At 39.3% G+C, this 20,033-nt stretch overlaps 1 protein-coding gene across 5 annotated transcripts in view; it reads left to right on the forward strand.

Annotated features, from left to right (window-relative positions):
* The window catches only part of cacna2d1a (calcium channel, voltage-dependent, alpha 2/delta subunit 1a), an 87,995-nt gene that overhangs the window by 16,989 nt on the left and 50,973 nt on the right, over positions 1-20,033 (forward strand). For all 5 annotated transcript variants that reach the window (XM_051392429.1, XM_051392428.1, XM_051392430.1 and 2 more), the window contains exons 3-4: positions 1,823-1,939; positions 17,397-17,456. In XM_051392429.1, the coding sequence (XP_051248389.1) occupies positions 1,823-1,939; positions 17,397-17,456 (177 nt within the window). The remainder of the gene's footprint in view (positions 1-1,822; positions 1,940-17,396; positions 17,457-20,033) is intronic.

Here is a 20,033-nt window from a genome sequence, read left to right on the forward strand (position 1 = left end):
ATCGGGAGTTGTCAGAAACACACAAATGGTACTAAACGTTGGCCTTTAAGCTGGTCAGCTGCCCTTATGCCTATTTTTAGTGCCCTCTTATATTACACAAGTTAATATCTACCAGTATCACCACCAGTAATCACCAGTATCAACATTGTCAAAAGACTGGAGAACACTGTTGTAGGTGGTGCTACTACACAAGAACAAAAGTAAATAAACAAACACATATTTATATACTGATTTCCTAGCTAATTAAATTTTAACTTAATTTTAACTTTAACTTTAAATAAAACCAATTACACAGATTTAGTACTGCCAACAATTATCGTGTGTACTTTCTGCCACTTACTTTTCTTACTCTCATTAACCCTCCTTGCACATCGTCAGCTGTCATAACACATCACCAGTCTATATATAGTATCTGCTCATTAGACCCAACGCTGCATCATTTCATTCTGCCAGCCCAATATACACGCTCAGAAAAGATCAGTGTCACGACTATACCGTGATGGCCACGGTCTTTGCACACACACTCACACACCTACACACGCACAAGCCCACATCTGATAAAAGAGGAGAAGCTTTTTAGATGCACATTGATTGACATAATGCATCTGGCACTCTTGCTCCCCACTCCCTTTGAGAATGAAATCAGTCGGGGCTTTAAAGCATCACTGAGATCATTACAAAACATGTTTTTATTTGATGTGGTGACACGATATGCGAGCAGAAATGAGAATTAAATGTGTCAATATTTTGTGGAACTGAATCCTCAATGTTGCTGTAGAAGATTTTGCTTTTGGCGACACCCTTGTTTAACCAAAATGTACTTAACACAGCATCTAGAATTTAAAGGGGAGTGTTATGCAGCTAGCAAGTTAATAGATGTGGACAAATAATTCTGATTGTTAGTACAGTTCATCCTGTAAATTACAACCGAAATGCCTTTAAATATTGTTATTGGTAGACACCATTTATTTGTCACTTGGACACCCCATAAACCACAGTATAACATGAGCACTTGGAGCCCCAACATACAGATTAAATATAGGAATTCCAAGGAAATCATCCTGGATACTGTGATATAACATAGTCAAAATCTAAAATTCAGTAGTATTACTCTTTAATATTTCTCTTGCATTAAAGCAAAATCCATCGGACGCCTGGAGGATGAAGACAAATACATGCACGCGCCTCAGTTCTGTGGTTTGAATGTCGGACAATGAAATCCCTCTAGGCTGCTAAATAATTGGCTGTTTGGCATTTGTGTTTCTCATTTCTTTTGCTGGAACAGTAAATGGTCTGGTTACATAACCCGACATCTCAATTTAATCAGTGGACATGTAGCTTCCTTTTTTAAATCACTGTGCTTTGGTCAGTGAGGTCTGATGACGAATAGAAGACGACCGCTGATGCAGAGTAACATTCTCAGCCTCAAACGCAGGACATCTGTGAATAGAAAATATCTGAAGACTGAGAAAACTTGAGGAAGATCCTTTTAAAAAATGTTCACATCTCTGCAGTATGTTTGTATCTGATGGCGACCAAGTGATTATCCCTTTGTGGGCATATCTGCTGGAAGGGATCAAGTGCTTGGAGGATACATACATGACACATAATTTTGCAATACACGTTTATGTGAAAATGTTGGCTATATATACCAAACTATAGGTTGACATCATGATTTTGGGGATGGACCACACCCTCCATTCCAGTCTGGTTATGCCTAGTTACTGTTGATGACTTTTATGAAGGACATATAGATTTTTTCAGTTTAAGTTTTGCTCACCTCTGACCCCTGACCTATGCTCTTGTTCACTAATTGTCTCAGATATATCATAAACACAGTCCTCACTTCACCGTGGAGTCCAACAGTGCAACTGAACTGGTGGCGACAGCAGCTGGGAATATTGAGAAACTTCTGGCTAACCGTTCTGAAGCCTTAAAGGTGAGTGTGACCTCCTAATACATAAATGATCTTGTGGCAGCACTGCTTCTTGAGCAGAGAAGGAATTTGGTTATTGCTTCTTCTTGTTATCAACTTGACCTTTTAAAAGCTGTTCATTTCTTTTTGAGTTTGAGTTTGAGATAGGAACATAAAATGCAAATTATGTTGCGAATGATTCTGTTTGTGAGATCAGGTCCAGCATCTCTCCAAGCACAGTGCCGAGAGGAAACACACAGAAACAGTCTGCTTCTCCTCATTTCACATCAGAACAGACACTGGAACGCAGCCACTGCTTCAGGCCATCTACTGATCCAATATAAGCAGACATCCTCCAGCTAGATGACTTAATTCAAAGTTACCAGTCTGGGTTGCTACATGCCAAAATGCTAAGATTTCATTGTGTGTGTATGTGTTGTATCATCTTGCTTTTCTGAAAATGTATTTTTTTACCGATGACCCTGTTTAGTGTCAACTTTCAGGAATCCTTCGTCTTTCCTGTGACCGCTGAGGGCGAGTCTGCCCTCATAGCTTATCCATACAGGCTGCTTTTCATAGGTCTTTTGTCAGAACAGAAATGCTTTCATTTTGTAGTAAAGTGTTTCTGACGGTGTTTTGACATTCAGGGTGCCCAGAGGATGAATCCTAGTGACTTTATTGTGAGCATGTAAGCATGCTGATGTTAGCAGCCTATGTGAGCAAGCTGCTAATGTGGCTCTTAGTCTTGTTTTGCATGTAGTTACAAAGGACAGCAAGCTAAATTGATCCATCCAACCTTTCACTGCTCCTTAGTTTAAACACAACAGTATCTGGCCAACTGAATTAGGATCTCCGGGCTCTCCCAGGCTCCATCAATCTGGCTCTGAGAGCCAGAAATATCCAATTAAAGTCAGACAGCATGTTACCATAGTTACGTTGTCATTGATTACCCCATCAATCCAGCCAAGCATTTTGTTTTTCTTACATTCCAATAATTGCCCGGGGATGAGGGACAATTAGTTTTTGGTGTTGCTGTGTCGCACCTTGGGAGAGAGATACGACTGCTCAGTGAATTGATGGCAGCGGAATAGAGATGTTAAACTACCAGCTCCGTTCTTCCATTTTATCAACACCATCTGCTGTGTATTTCACCTGCTCAAGTTAACAACAGTTGTTTAGCTCTTTGCTGGAAGTGTGAAAACAGCGAGGGAGCCAGGGATGTTATACATTCTTATGTTATATATTTATAGCTAAACGCCATATGCTGATGTTCTTTATTCCTCTAAAAAAGTATGTTTACTTGTCACTGCATTAGCATTGAAGAGGACATTGCCCCTGGTGGCATGGTAGCTGCTGTAAATGGTGTTCTGTATAATGAAGTGCAGTTGAGCCAGCTTTATGGCGATCAATTTATGTAAGGGACCATAAATAGTTGCTGTGTCCACTTAGCTGAATCATGAATTGAAAGGGGAGTAGGGAAAGGACGACTGCCGCATTTGTAATGTTCTTGATCTGACCTACACTAATCTCATATTTCTCTGCGCTAGTTTCAATCTATGCGGTTAAGAATCCATCTCTTTGACTTACCACCTCCAGCATCCTCATTATTTTATTTCTCATCATCATCTCTTTCTTTCGTCCCTCCTTCTTTTCTCTGTCCATCCTTGTTCCATTTGGAAGGACTGATTTCACACAGCATGATGTGATCATGTAAGAGAGCGATTTGTGTGAGAGGTTATAGCTTTCTATCTAGGAGGAAGAGAGAAATTGAATGGCCTGATGTGTATGAGAGAGAAATGATGATGAGTAGAGGGAGAGTGGTAAGAAGTCTGTGAGTGCACTACGCCACACCTCCCATGAGGCAGCGTTCAAAAGACTAGAAGCCTATTACAGACCTCCCATCCATTAGGATCTTTGCCTCTTAATACACAATTCAACAGGCAGCACTCTCCTCATGTTCACACAGCACTGCTATGTGCTGTGGTACATAAACAAACTTTTCACCTCCAGATACTGTGACAAAAAAAAAAGTTATATTGTGATTTTAGGCATTTTTGTTAAACCCATTTTCATTGAAACTGCCCCCTCTAGTGTAGATATGTAATATTAGTAATGAGAAAGAAACTTAATCTTTCTTTAAGCTTTTCTTAAAATGTTGCTTTTTTCTTGTGAAGTAGTCTATAACACTTAAGCGATCATTTTATAAAGGTTGGGAAGCACAAGCCTCTACCATATAGCTAGCATTACCAATATGGTAAAAAAAAAAAAAAAAAAGCCAGACGAGTTAATATTGAGTCTGGGAGCATCATGGTTACTTGTAGCAACACTGGTAGTATATCGGATGAAATCCTTGTTTAAATCAAGCTTGGTAATCCACAAGTCATCATAAAGTTATACTTTAACCCTCAGGTTAACCATGTCCACTTTTCGTATATCATAGTAATGTGAGACCTGCAAAGCCTGGTGAGGAGCAGGGCCACGGACCTGTGGTCATATTATCATATTTTATTCACGCCTTAAAGCACAAAGTAGTTTTTTCCAGTGTTGATGCTTTGGCTGTCCTGCATTTTCCTGACCACACTCTAGCCATTCCATACTGTACATAGTGACACTAATTTCTCCAGTCATACCTATTCTTAACCAAAATGCAATCACTTTGCATTATAAACTACAGAAGCTGCCTTTCTTCTCTTTCTCTTTTCCTTTGGATCTTCATCATGATGTCACATTATATGTATGTCTACAGAAAACATAAAATCACACCACCACAAAACAAAACAATCCATTACGTTCATTTAGCTCATGCTTTTATCCAAAGTGACTTACAAAAAGTGCATTCAGCCATGTTGATGCAACCCACAAATTGCAAGAATCACGCAACTACATCCGACTTCATCAAATATGCTGAATTGCTACATTTAGAACAATAAGAGAAAAAGACAGAGAAAAAGTTTGAATTTGACATTTTGGATGAATACTGTAAGACATTGTGCCAGAATGCTTAAAACCTGCTGAAATCATCTGTATTTCCACCCCTTGCAGCTGTACAGTTCAGGCTGTGTTGTGCTTGAAATAAGCTGGATAGACACCGCCTCTCTGACTGGTGGCATTTCTCTTTACACTAGGGCAGCTTGTCTCCTCTGGCTATGCTTTGCAAGTGTTTATTTGTTTGTGAGCGTGTGCATTTGGGTGTGTGTGTGTGTTTGCCAGCAATTGTGACGGAACACAATCCCATTAGAATGATGGCTGCTGTCATTAACTTAATCAGGGGCCCGCTTGGATTTGCTGTCTGTCAAGCTGACATCTGCCCATCCTGTCACCTCAATTCAGTTGCTGCGTTTGACGGCGGTGCTCCCTTGACATGCAATCTCTCAAATGTTGGCAGCTGTGGCTACTTATTGGGAGACAGATTTTTCATCACAGCAAAAACTTTATGGCGCAGATCATGTTTATTATTATACTCAGTGGGTCTAATTCTGTCTTGGGTTGTGTACAAGACAAGATTCAAACTTCCTAAGACTGTGTTCCAGATGTTTAATGCAAGGATTTATCAATGGCAACTGTAACTGTAGAAAAAGTACACACTAGTGTCACTGCAGCTCCCCTGCCACATGCTTTCCATATTTAGCAGATTTATCCATCAAAATGAATAAAATATAGTTCCAAAACATAGATCAGTACATTTCCTTAACACATGTTTAAATTATCATCAGGTCACATATACAGTGAACGCAAAGAAAGTAATCAGAAAGAGGAAAATGCTTACTTCCTGTGCAAAGTCAGGAGCCAAAACAGGAAGTAAAGCTACAGTAGTGTACAGGCAATGTGTATAATTTGCAAAATGAGACAATTACTTTTTTTTTTTTTACTTAAAAGACAATAAGAAGATGAAAATATAACTTTATATACCTCAAAACCTTATGTTAATATTTAAAGTTACACTGTGAGTTTCAACCTCTGCCCTTCAATGATAATCTAGTGCAGTGGTTCCCAACCTTTTTGTTTTGACATACCCCCTTGCAGTAGGAGTAGCCAGTAACTAAAATTGCTTTTTTGTTCTTCATAATAAGTATGATGTGAGATGCAGTTTCATAGAAAGTTCTTAAAAGATCTGCTGTCTTCCTTCATTTTTCAGTTTTCAGCAGCATGAATAGGCAGCAGATGTATAGCTTTCTCTCTCTCTCTTTTATTCAGTGTTTGGAACATCACTCTTCATCCGTCTGTCTCAACCATTTCAAGTTAATGTTCCCAAAGTGTTAGTGATCTGACTGGGGAAATAATTTTGTTTCCAAACCACTCATGGGCGATCAAAGAATTTGCCTCTTTCATGTTGCACCGCAATATTGTGCATTCAGTACGTGTTCTCCTTAAAGTGAAACTAGAATTCCCAAAAGGAAAGAAACCACCACAGTGCTGAGATAACTGCAAAACTTTTTTACCTCAGACGAAACCTCTGACAGTCTTGTTGTCATGTACTGCAGCTGATTAGTTTTTTAGAGGGACATATAGATGTCTGTGTGTGCGTGTGTCCGTGCATTTGTGTGTGCATGTGTGTGTGTGCGTGTCCCAGACTGAGAGCTGTCTCACAGATCTTGTTGATACTTCAGAAGATGAGTCAGATTCTTTAGGAAGCTGCTAGCATAGTTACACTACTGATACAACTCTGGACCTTACAGTCACTGAACCTTTACAGACGCACAGGCTACACGAACATGAGACCTGTATACTCACGCACACTGGCGCAATCACCTCTTCTACCTTTTGAACCTTTCTTAGCCTTTGTTCACAACCGTGTACTCTCCCTCCTTCTTGTTCTTCATTCTTGTCACATATGGTATTCTATTTCTACTGTTCTTCGTCTTTTTTCTTTCGTTCCTCCCTCCAACCCTGTCCTTCCACCCTCATTGCCTATAACTCCCTCGTTACTTCCTTTCCTATAACTCCCCCCCCGATTATCTGTCACTCTTCATTCCCATTTTTCTGTTTTTGCCTTGCCCTGTTTTCCTCCTTTCTCCCTTTCTGTCCTTTCTTATTTCTTCTCTTTTGGATGTGTGTGTTTATGTGGCACAGTTGGAATATGGATGATAAATTCCTCTGATAGTAAGGAGATGTTAAACTTTAAAATTTGATCCCCTCTCTCTGTCTTGCCTGTCGTCTCTATTTCCTACTTCTCTTTCCTCTTCAGGTCATTCTGTCCATTATAGCTGTAATGTTTCAGAGATTGTTAAAAAAAAAAACAGTGTAGCGTGTTTATTTTTCCCATATTTTACTATTTACCATACATTTAAGCAACCAGACTGGTGGTATGCCTCCACCAACTTATAGTTTATGTCCATGTCTGTCCAGACTCATATAATAGGCCTATATGTAGTTAAGACCTGGACGTTAAAATGTGTAGTTTTTGGCTACATTGATGATACTGTATGATAAACACCTCTTTTTAGATCACAATGACCTTTGACCCTTGAGTGTCACCAATTGGGTGTCCGAACAAGTGTGAAATATGGTCACAATCTCCTCTTCTGTTTCTGAATTATGGTGTTGAATAATGGCCACAAAAGTGTTTTTCCAGAACAAAGAGTTTCTGTGAGGTCAAAATGACCTTGACCTTTGAATATTGACCACCAAATTCTAATCAGGTTACCCTTAAAGAAAAAAGAGTTCCTAATGTATATCATTGAATTTTTTAAATTAAAAAATTGATTTACTGTCAGAATTCAATGTAGCTGTGCAGCCAGTACCTCAACATGTCAGACTGTTGACATTAAATTACAAAGAATATATATAAAATCATCATTAATACATCACTACACAGCAAAATGGACCAAAGTTGCAACATGCATCATCAAAAGTTTTTTCTCTGATTTATTTGACTGACTTAATCAAAGAAACTGAGGGAAGGATAAATAGCCTCACCACACTGCTGCCTTGCACTGTTTACCTCCTTTTACTCAGTTTCTCTTCATGTGGCTATGACTCAGATCCTCCTCCACTGTACTATGCTCCAATTGCCTCCATCATTACATCCATCCTGAGCTTACAGTATTTGACTGCGTAACTGTGAGCTAAATGTAGGTGTGGCTTGTTGATTAATTGTGAATGAGCTCACAGATCACACAGATCGCACACACATACTCAGACACCTTTAGTCCATTTGTTCATTACATTGACCTGAGCTTCTTTTTTTAACCTGCCTTGACAGTAGATCGCCTCTCTCTGATCCAGGCCACTGACTCTGTTCTCATCAATAATTGAATCCTTCCTCTTAACCAATACTCTTTGATGGGTATTGTGGTTAACTTCCCCCAGTGGAAAAGGTCATTCCTCTTCCCCCAGTGACACCGGCAGAGATCTCCAGAAAGGTTCATTTTAAAAGGAGAAATATTTTGTGGTGGTAACAAAGCAGATACAGCCACATTCTCTAATATTAAATACCTGCAGCAGAGAAACAAATCTGTGACTGAAAAATAACCCAAACTGTTTTACATGTCCTATTTTGAGAGAAAAAGCTCTGCCAATGGGTTGAGGTAAACACTGGGAATAGAACTGTTCAACGAACAGGTGTCAGTAACAGGTCAATCACTAAATTTGTATCGTTTTGGATCTAAATATATTTCCTAATCTTGACTTCAGGAGATATGTTTCACAGTGCATCTAATGAGCCAGCTGGATAAGAAAACAATGTCATGAATCATGAGTCATTGTAGAAAAGTTCAACATAAAAGCATATTTTTTTTGTTGTGGTTTGGTGAGCACCAAAGTAGTTTGTTGTAACCTGAATTAGATCTTAAAGTTAGTTGTTGTTTTTTTATCATCTGTATTTTTCTGCAATAGCAAGTCAGTGTATTTATATCTGTAATTACCTCTCTATACTGTAGTTTTTATTGGTAGTGGCGGACTCTGCCTGACTCCTGCTGGATTCAGATTACCTGAAAGCCACCCAGTGTTTTGTTCAACTGACGAAATGCAGGGTGGCTTTTATTGTGAAGCAGTGTGAACCACTGTGAACAGTCATTTTTGCCATTTTTTTCATCTGCAGATCATTTTTCATATTTGCAAGGTAGCTACTTTGATTGGAAAAGAGTTGTCAACACTAGTTGCATCAACCAGGACTGAAATCTTAAGGCTGACAGCTCCATACTGATGTGTGTGTACGTTGGGTAGTATGCAATTACTGTGAGATTACTTTAGTTCTTCTCTTCAGTTTTGTCATGTTTGTTACTTTCTAATATTACTGATCTTGATACCATAGTTCACTGAAGGTGATGGTACAGGTACTTGTACCTTACATCTGAAATGCTACTGCAGTTGTTTCAATATTAACTCACTGCGAAAGTAGTGATACATCCTTTGCCTGTCCATGTCAATGTACAATCCTCACAGTTTTTACTTTTGACATTAAAAAGCCAATGGAGGATTACACTAACTGATGGCTGGTCTCAAGCTGACCTAAAACTGGAGAGAGAGGACTGACTTGTTGGGACAAGGGGAAGGTTATTCCGTGTGAGTGCCTTCAAGGAACTCCCTATGATGCTTTGTGCCCACCTTGAGGGATGCTTGTTGACAAAAGCACCAGCTTCGGGGGACATGGCGGCCTGCCAAGACCTCCCCCAGACAGACTGCCTGCACAGAGGAGACCGGACTGACCTGCAGAGAAGATGTCCTGATTAAAATCAAAGAGAGAAAAAGAATAAAAGGAATAAGAGCAAGCAAGGTTCTTTGTTTCTGGAGCCATTTTTCTTGAGGGAAGTAAAAGAAAAGAATAAAGAAAGTGACGACCCAAGAGAGTGAGAGCACAAGGGGAAGAGACAATGCAGGACTACAGAACAGACAGCTGAGGACTGTGCTATTTGAATATTGATTGGTGAGGGTTATTTCAGGCCTGGGATCGCATTAGTGCTTTGGCAACAGATCCAAAAAGGCTTTGGCTGCCTACCAGAGTCTGAGCCACAATTGGTGGCCATTTTGGAAACAAAAACAACAGTTGTTTTCCAACCTTGGCTTCTTGCATTGGTTTAAATCACCGTCAGCGTGGGTCTCCATCGATAGGAAACCAAATTTTATTAATTGTGAGTGGGCTGTTGGCATAGACTTAGAGAGGCAGGTTTGAGGCGAGTTTTAATTGCAGAGGAGAAAGATGGCCTCCACTTACAGTCGAAAGATAATGAACAAAATGTTTCGGGTCTCTTATGTTGCCATTGCATGGGAGCTTTTGCTCTCCACAGAGCATGGACCAAGGATGCGGCAGGTTACCATGACATCCTGGTCGCTAAGCAACATGGGCATCATAAACAGATTCCTCACTCCCAAAATGAATCACTTCTTTTTCATAAGGTACTTTCGCTCAAGTACCCTCGTTCACCATAATCTACCATATGCATGCATTAAACTCAAAATTGCCTCTCTAGTAGCATTTGTGTTCATTAAATTGTCTAAAAAGGATGAGAGCAAGAGTGTGAGCTCTTGAACAAGGCTCTTTTAAGCGTTGTGTTATGTAGTGGTGCGTAATTACAGAGGAGTCACTGATCTCCAGTGTCTGGAAGTGCGTTATTAAAGCGACACTAGATGACATGCTGTGAGTCATTAGACACTGCTGTTAAACCCCTAATCACAGAGTAGGCACACACACACATACACACACGCGGACACACACATATTAGGCTCCTCACTCACACGTTATTTTATTAAGTTGTACAATAAAGGGAAAACCGTTTACCTCATACAATTTCCCATGAGTGCATATCCACTTATACTTGAAGATCATACTCAATAATGACTTATAGTCTGTTTTGTGATAGCATTCTAACAAAAGCCTATTATGCAGTCAGTCACTTTACACAATGATGTCTTTTCTAAGAATATCTCTCATTGAAGTGCTGGTGAAATTCATTATCTGAAAATTGCTGAATAAACAACATCAATTTTCTACTCATGTCACATGCCAAGGAGTTATTATTGCTAGGTAATTTATGCTGATGGCATCCCAGGCTACAGTGGGGCTCTCAGAGCAAATAGCTTGTTGCAGATTGATCTAATATTGTGAGCAGTCTTGAGACATTAAGATATTACTCCTTTTAGTCAACTTGCAAAGTGTGGGGGGGGGGCATTGAAAGGCGCTGTGGTAGGTTACTATTGGAGCTATGGGATTGGGACATATTTATGGAACACACAGAACAGCAACACAAATTGTTGATTTCAGTGTTTTCAAATGTATTTTTAATTTATGTTTATGGACATGAGCGCCCTCAAGAATCCAAAATACTGTATCTTACATTACTTAAATCACTATGATAATCCTGTGTTTCTATTATTATTATTATTTTTATTATTATTATTATTATTTATGCTATAAGTTATATCAGCATCAGAAGCGGGATGTCTGAGAAATTGGTTGATGCATTTATGGTGAAACAGTTACACCGTGGTTGAGATTATGATTTACTACTAAACTGTAATGACCACAGTGAGCTAATATGCACTGCCTATCATGCCTAAGACTCACCCTAAGGTCACCCTCAAAGGCACTGCATCACATTTTCTCCATTGGAAGGGCACCGTAATAGAGAGCACCATCAGCAGTGTCTCTATTCATTTTGTTTTTAATTTCACCTTGTCCCCACAGTAAGAAGGTGTAAATCACAAGTTACTTACACTACACACTACACTACTCACCTAAATGCAGTCATATCAGGATGGACCATCACATTTAGGTTATTCCGTGGAACCAAACGTCTCAAGAACCAAAATGGCAGACTCAGAGCAATGTGCTTTGAGCCAAAGTGGCTGCTTTTCCTGCTCTACATTTGTATGGCAGAGGAGTATGAAACATATTTATAAAAGGCAATCTTAGGCAACAATGTATATACAGTTAGCAGTGAGGGGGCGGTGCACAGAAGCTAATCAGAGATGGTTTGGCGACTCTACAAAACTTTGCAAAGCGTATTTGAAATTTTACGAGCTCACAAAAACCTTTCTGTAAACTAAATAGACATGTTTCACATGAACGTTGCAAGATGGGGAATTTTAAGGAATCCTTGTTTGGTGTGATGCAATGTTGTGCAAACCTTTCTGTCCCTCTCACCAAAACTGATTAATATTTGATATCTATAATGTTGCAGTAAATGTTGAATCAGTGAGATAGAAATGGAGTGTTGCAGCGTGTGTCTGATTTTGGCCACCAGTGACTCATTATTCACCACTTCCTGGAGTGTGTGTATGTGTGTGTATTGTGTGTCTGGCTGCTTTTGTCAGCCCAGCTGTCGCACTCTCTGTGTGTCTCCACGGCTCCAGCTTTGTGTTTGTCATCTCTGTTTTCCTACATGAAACTTATCAGACATACAGTATGCATACAGAGAGGGAGTGTACATTTGATGTGCCTGGCTCGTTATTGCTCTCTGTCATATTCAGTCCCATTCAGGCATAGACAACAGCATCTGTGCTGCAGCATAAATGTGTCTTCATGCAATGTGCAAAACGATAGTTGACATTCTTTTGTTGACTATTGTTTTTTTGTCTGTATGATTCAGATTTTTTTTTTTCTTGGCGGCTTGATATATCAACAACAGCTTGGTGCAATGAGTAATGAAACCGAAACAAATTGGGGCGTGAAATGATCGCTGACAATAAATCCACTCAAAACAGTGTTGCCAAAACACTGTCTCAGATCTATCACAGTTAAAGTGGGAGCTAAAGAAGGCAGCATCAAGCCAATTCGTCTTCTGATTACTACAGAGTGATATAAAAAGCCAAATCCAAGGTGATAGAAATTGTGACATTACTTCAAGACATGTGCAGAACCGCCATGTCAACATTACAGCCGGGTACAGCTGTAATTGGGAGTTGTTTGCAGCCAGCTGGCACAGAAGATAGCGTCCTCGGCTGGAAGAGTTTGCTGCAGGAGAGATGAGCTGTCAAACCAGCGCACAGCAGTGGATAGTGAGACTAGCGCCAGTCTCTAACAAGTCACTTCCTGGGAAGTTGGTATGTTGTTGAGGGCTATTTCCTGTCTAAAAGACCAGGGCTGTAGTGAATAGGGTTAACTTGTTAACACACATGCACTTACTGTAATGTATAGTTGTTTTCTTTCTAGTGTCAGTCTGCCTGAGTGTGTGTGTGAGTGTGTTGTATGTGTGCACAAATGTCTCTCTCTCCCCCTTTTCTTTCTCACCACTCTCCTCCTGGCTCCCTACAGACTGAGCAGGAAAGATCTGACTAAAGTGCTGCCAGTCACAACAGCAGATGCTCATGTTTCCTCTGCTCTCCCATGCCTCCCTACACATCAGTGAGATTGCAGGTGTGTGTGCGTGTGGGTGGGTGTGTGTGTGTGTGTGTGTGTGTGGATGTGTGTTCTGTCCTGGCAGGACTAGATGCTCTAATCAGACTGCCAGGAACGTGTGTCGGGAAAGATCATACCTCTCTGTATGTTTTGAGTGTTTTAAATCAGTTAACCAGTGTTCTTGGATGGCAGACATAAAGGATGCTTTTGGGCAGCTGAGGTAGATTTCTGTATTGCACATGTATTTGTGGAGTCACATTAGTAAATCTTATTTCTCATTACTTTCCGCCCAAACCCTCCTCCTGTGTTCAGACATGAAGCCTCATCTAAAACAGACACATTTGTCCTCCATTATTAACTTGATGGAAGCTGTGACTGGAAAGCCAGCACTCCCACTATCATCCTCTAACAACACACCAAAGGTAGTATAGAAAATCCAAAAAAAGCTGTGTTCAAGAGCTGTTGCTGGTGCTGAGAACAGCGCAAGAGAGATCAGGTTACCTCTTTGTCTCTACTTGGGTAAATGTGTTTGTATAATAGACTAATACACTCATGGATCACATCACATTTTATATATTCCCAGGCATACACTGTAGCACAAATGGCTTTCTGTTTCTCAATCCCTTCATACTTTCACTCACTTATATGGGTATTTTCTAGTACTTTTTGGTTCAAGTTTATACATGCGGTAATGTGGTTTATACTTGCTCTTGGTTTATTTACACAAGTACTTATCTCATTTTTTGTTACAAACATCATCATCTTTGTGTAGTGACATCAGTAGGAGATTTACAGCATTACAGTGGATTTATGGGGGATCTGCTATGAAGTGGTCACTTGCAGCTTGTTAAAAATGTTTCCCACTTGCTCTGTTAGTAATACAGCCCAGTTTTCTCTGTTGTTTCTGTCTGTCTCTTCCTAATACTGGATATTTTTGTCGTGCATCAATAGCAAACCATATTTAGTTACAAGTCTTCTCTACTCGAATAACTGCAAATGTTAATAATAATAATTAATAATATAAGTGTAATTGACTGATTGAATGATAAAACAAAAAGTTTTGCCCCAACCAGCCTCTTAAAACAGATAGATAGCACCAGAGTTATGTATGTTTTTAGCACAGGAATCACAGGCTGATTATTTTTTCTCAGGCATCAAGCTACTCAGCATGAACCAGGCATAGATCACCTTCATTATCTGTTCTGTAACTCAGCAATATGCTCTCATTAGTCATTTTATAGCAGCTTGCTGATATCATAAAATTTAATGCCAACTCATTAGCAAGTCCATATTTTTGTAATGCTTATTTATTTTCATTACTGCACTGTCTGGTGAGGCTTTGTAGTTTTTTATGAGTTTGTAATGCATCACAACTTATTATCTGACATTTTTTCATGTGGCAGTTTCAGGTGTAAACCTTGTGAAACACCGTAAATCTGACACCAACTAAAGGTGTGACAAAACTGTGCTGCGAGTATGTGGTTTTAACATGAAAGACAAGTGGAAGTGGAAGTGCTACAGCTGCTGACCTTTGACTCTTTGACCTCTTGATCTGCCATAGAGATGCGCATTAATGAATGACCATTCTTCTGTATATGTGTGTGTGTTTGTGGACAGGTGTGTGTGCGTGTGTACAGCTGCTGGAAATCTGTCCTGACAGCTGTAACTGTTGGCTGAGAGGAGTCGAAGACAGGGTCAGCAGGTCTCACCTGCAAATAAATGACTTCTAGTTAAGTAACAAAGTAAACCAAATAAAGCAACACAATGTTGACATTTCTGCATTAAAAAATACTTTTTTTACCTGCATGAATGATTCTGCAGTCATTAAAGTAAAGGAAACCTTTCTTTGTTTATCTTTGGTAATGTCTAAGCAGATTACAAACTTAATTGAATGGGTTCAGTGAATTCTCAGCAGTAAATTAATTTAATATATCATTCATAGTCAAAAGAATTCGGGTGAGTGGAACTCATGTTTTTGAAGTAGTCTGAAAGGGAAAATTATTACTCGTAGACATTATATGATGAATTAACTTGAAATGATTAAAACATATACATTTACGTTGATGATAGTTAAGTTAATGATAAAAGCTTAGTGGATTCCACCAAATTTGTGTATGATGTTTTTATAGTGTAGTGTAATTATGCACATATAATAAGAATAAGTCTTATGAAAATAGACTTGTAAAACATACTTTAAAATACGCTTTTAGCCACAGCTAAGGAGTCAGTGTCTCAGAAACATGTGAGATGGATGACTGCAATGACTGATATTGACACTGTGACCTGTGAATGTGGTTGTAGTTATTTGCAAATTGCTTTTTTTTGGACTTCAGAAACATACAAAAAATGTCTATGTGTTTCATTCTTTTGATGATGCTTGGAGATTGAATATAAGTGCTTTCAGAGTAAATCACCATTAGTGGGTTTGTGACCACAGAATCAGATAAGTAGTTTATTTGATTGATTGAAACACACACCCTAATCTTTCTTTGCACCAATAATGACCTGACTGGAAACTGACTTAATTCCCATTAAGTCAGTATAGCAGTGGAACTAACGGTAACTGGCAACTAAATCTGCAAAGGCATTGTGTCATAAAAAGACTACAATAACCCACCTGTTGTGAGCCGTATTCCTCAAAAAGCAAGACATCTCTGTGTGTGGATGCGTGTCGATTCACAAAGAAAAAGCTAACTCAATGATAGGATGGTAGATGACCAAATGGGAAGTTGTACACCAGAAATGTCATTTAAATGTAGCCCAATTATTTTCTTCCATAAGTGGCGCATTCTTAGTGCACACTAACATATACACAGATGTTTAGTATTCGAAATGCAGTGAAGCTTTTCTCCCCTGCCTGTAACCACACAGACACACACATAGCTCCATTTCACCTTTGCTTCTTTGCTAGCCGCAAGGTCCCACCGTCTCTGACAGCTGCTGCTAAATTTCCCCCCCTAATGAGACACAACTGAGAGGCTGTCGAGGTAACCGTGTTTCAGACCACAAGAGCCCCCGGCATGCATTATGGGACGGCGTGGTGTACAGGAATAACGAGTCATCGGAAGCCAGGTTCTGCAGTAGGGGGTTTTCATTATCAAAATGTTGCCTCAGTGCCAATTGATTATGCAGTAAGTGGGGATTTCTTTGAGAAAGAAAGAAGGGGCTGTGTAGGAACAAGAGGCTAAAAACTGTTGGCACTGTTGCTGTGGAAATGTGTATTTTATGGGCTACTAGATGTTTCGAGCCAGTATGAATGATTGAGCCCCTCTTTCTTACAACCATCAGACTGTTGTCTCTCAGATTATTATTTATCTAATGGTGAGGCTACACTGATATCAGCCAAGTGGTTCAAGATTTTAGAGCTGTTGGATGATTCCAAAATTGTAAAAAAAGAAAAACACAGTTGGTGTCAAGTTTAAGGTCTGATTTTACACTCAAACATTGCGACCAACATCCCAGCATGCCATTCACAATCAGACTTTGTTCTGCTTCTCTGACTCTTGTGACTGTCTTGTTTAATTTCACAGCAGAATTAATTGAATAATTCATTGTTTCAGCCCACTCCTCTTCTCATTTCATAAATTAATTTACTCATTTGCCCCCATCAAATCGCTACTCCTCTGTGTGACTTGAAACCCTTAGTGCCGTACGAATAAGCAGAAAGAGCTGGATTTGATATTTCCCTGGGGAAATTAATAGTATAGTGCGTTTCTGGACCAGGTACAGATTAAAAGCTGGGCCCATTATAAACTCATTAACCTAGTCATTAGGACCAGATCTGGGAAAAGATGGAATAGGTGGGTGTCTAATTTTAGCACAACATTGCAGCTAGTCCTTATTCACCTGCAGGAACTAAGGTATTTTCCCTTGAACACACTGTTCCTGTGTCAGCAGCACCCTATTTGAGCTGCCTTTGGGATAGATGTCACAAGCTGACATGTAGCTGATATTTAATTATCCGTATTTTCTACTGCATTTATTTTTAAGAACACTGAGTATATAGATTCTGTAGATCACTTATGGCTTTTCAAATTTCCAAATCAGCTAATGCAGACACAGTCAACCTTGAACAAAGTGAGAGCCGGGGCCAAAGCTATTTTAATGATATTGACAGTAATGTTGCCTTAGAGACCAGAAATATCTTAAAGTTTTGACAAGAATATTTAACATGGTCTAACATACTGTATTCCTCTCTTCTCTCAGAGGCTGGCAAAAGAAGCAGAAAAGTTTCAAACGGAGCACGAGTGGAGGGACGACAGCGAGGTGAGTGAGCTGATCTGATATGTTCATTAACACTGGCTGCGTTACATACAGATCAAGTGGTGCCGTGAACTCCATAAGAGGAGCTGGGGGAAGGGACATGTTATTCATGATCCAATATGATTGTAATAATTGGATGGCAAATCTCATTACAATGACAATAGTGCTGTAATGACTTTATACCAGATTGAATTTCATAATTTTACATAATAGGCAGAAATAACCAGACATACTTATGGTGAACAGACACACATACACACACACTGTTCACTCTCCAATATTGTCCATTTATCATAGTATTAAGAATACATTAGAAGAGAATGTACAGCAAATAATATGAACACACTATTATTTTACTCATTCAATTACTTGGCCCGATTGCTGGTCCAATGACTGCATTGCCCCATTCCACAATGGCAGTCTCTCTGAGAATTACAATGCAGCTCTCTCAGCTATTCACGGCCAGTGATGCTGTGTTTTAGCTCTGGCCTTTTCATAATAAATGCAAATTGCAAATTTCCTTACCCTGCTTTGCAATGAGAAAAACGTCACGCTCTTGGCAGCCATTTAACAAATGACAAATGATATTGTGTGTACATACTGTGGTGGAGGAACTTCAAAGAAATTCAACCTTGGCATTTAGCTATTAACTTAAAAAACTCTTCAGTGTTGTTTGCCAAACGTTAATGATTCTTTTCCATTAAAAGTTTCCCATTATTCAACTTCTTTCATGCTGTCTTACACTGAGAAAACAGGGAAGGAAATGTCCTCTCTGGGGATGGATTCATTTATCCGCTGTTTTACTCGATGAGTTTGATATTCCTTTGGCCCGAGATGCTTGGCTAGTGAATGTAATTCATTTTTTGGTTAATGTTATGGGGATTTCTGCAATACTTACCTGAACCAATTAAATATGTCTCTAGCATTGTAAATACACACAGGTGGGTGACATGTGTGAATATAGGGACTGAATGCTAAGAGCACAAAGTCATGCTCTTACCAGCCTTACTTGTTTACACCAATGCTGCTGGTAGCTTTACAAAGTAGGTTGTTTAGCTCAGTTCTCTGTATGCACATTTTACAGAGCAAAATTGTTCATATAATGTGAAATAATACACTGGGCAAACAGGTTAGATAGCCACTGCTCATAGTCATAGAAGTATCCATTGTTTTAAGTAAGTTACATCATGCTTTTGTATTTGATTTTATAGAGCCACATAAATTGAAGATGCACTGAGGCCTTTAAGGTCTTCAGAGATGTATATTATTTTGATAGCGATAAGAGTTTTGCAGGGTTTGTTGTTTCTCTCCTCTAATTGTCAGGACAAGAATGTGATGGCCCTGTATTCGTAACCACAGCTGTAGTGTAACTTCATGCTGTGTCTGCCTCAGGGTAGCCTCCTGCGCTCAGCTTGGCCCCACATAAACTTGTGTGTACCTTCATTGTCTTTTTTTGTGTACTGTATATTAGCCTTTAGCATTGGAATAAATAATTCACGCTGTGCACGTTTGTATAAATTGTTTGTGTTTTTACAAAGAATACAGGCAGTGTGATTTTATGCTGGCCAATATAATACAGTAAATAATTTTAACATGGCATGTGAGCATCCTGTGTGAGATTTTATATTTCCTAATAATGTGAAACCACATATTCAATTTGCAAATTGCAAAATCTTGAGATTTGAAATGTTAAAATCAGTTAGCCATGCTTAATAAAAAATTCCTTTCAATTTCCTTTTCATTTAGAATACTGTACATACTGAAAACCTACAAACTAATTTGCCTACTCAAACATGTTATATCTATTTGTCTCTATTTGTGAGTATTTGAAATAGCAAGTGGAGCATCCTGCGTGCTGTGTGTATGTGTGTTAATGCGCATGCGTCTGTTCCCTGTCACCTTTGATAACTGGGCCAGTACTACTGGGCACCTCTCCCTGCTGACTCTAAACACTTAAAATGTGTGACTGCTGCAACCACACATCGCATGTGTCTGTTCAGTATAATATGATGACTTTGGCTCTGTTTCTATCCTATTATTAAAATACAATATATATGTATCTGACTTCTTTAAAGAGATCAATTTGATCACATTTCTACTAGTTCTTGTTGTCTGCATTTTTTTGTATGAGTGGGTTTGAAGGTGGCCCTGTCAAAAATAAAAATTGCACATCGTAAAATGTGATACTTTGCCACCCATATTAAGTTTCATTTGAGGAAAAAAAAAAAAGTCATCTTTTACGGCTCCATGTGTTTGCAGCTGCTGTGAGTGCTTGGGAAAAACACCGTAGCTGGTGGGAGTAGATCATGTTGGAGTTTTCAGTGAGTGGATGGCATATTGAATGAGTCATTAGTTTTTTACAAATGTAGATGCAGAGCTGCAGTTGCACCTGCCAGAAATGGGATTGCAGTACATTAACAAGCATCTTCTTATTTAGATTTAGCAGTACACATCACACCCACCACAACACCCCACATAAATAATAGCATAGCTTGTTTCCCAACCCCTTCCCTCTACATGTCTTTCTCCATCTCTCACATTAGTGTTCTTGCACACAGTAGCCTCCCCTGAAGGGTGTGA

The sequence above is a fragment of the Dicentrarchus labrax genome, unplaced genomic scaffold (genome assembly GCF_905237075.1).
Source record: "Dicentrarchus labrax unplaced genomic scaffold, dlabrax2021, whole genome shotgun sequence".
NCBI classification, from domain to species: Eukaryota; Metazoa; Chordata; class Actinopteri; family Moronidae; genus Dicentrarchus; species Dicentrarchus labrax.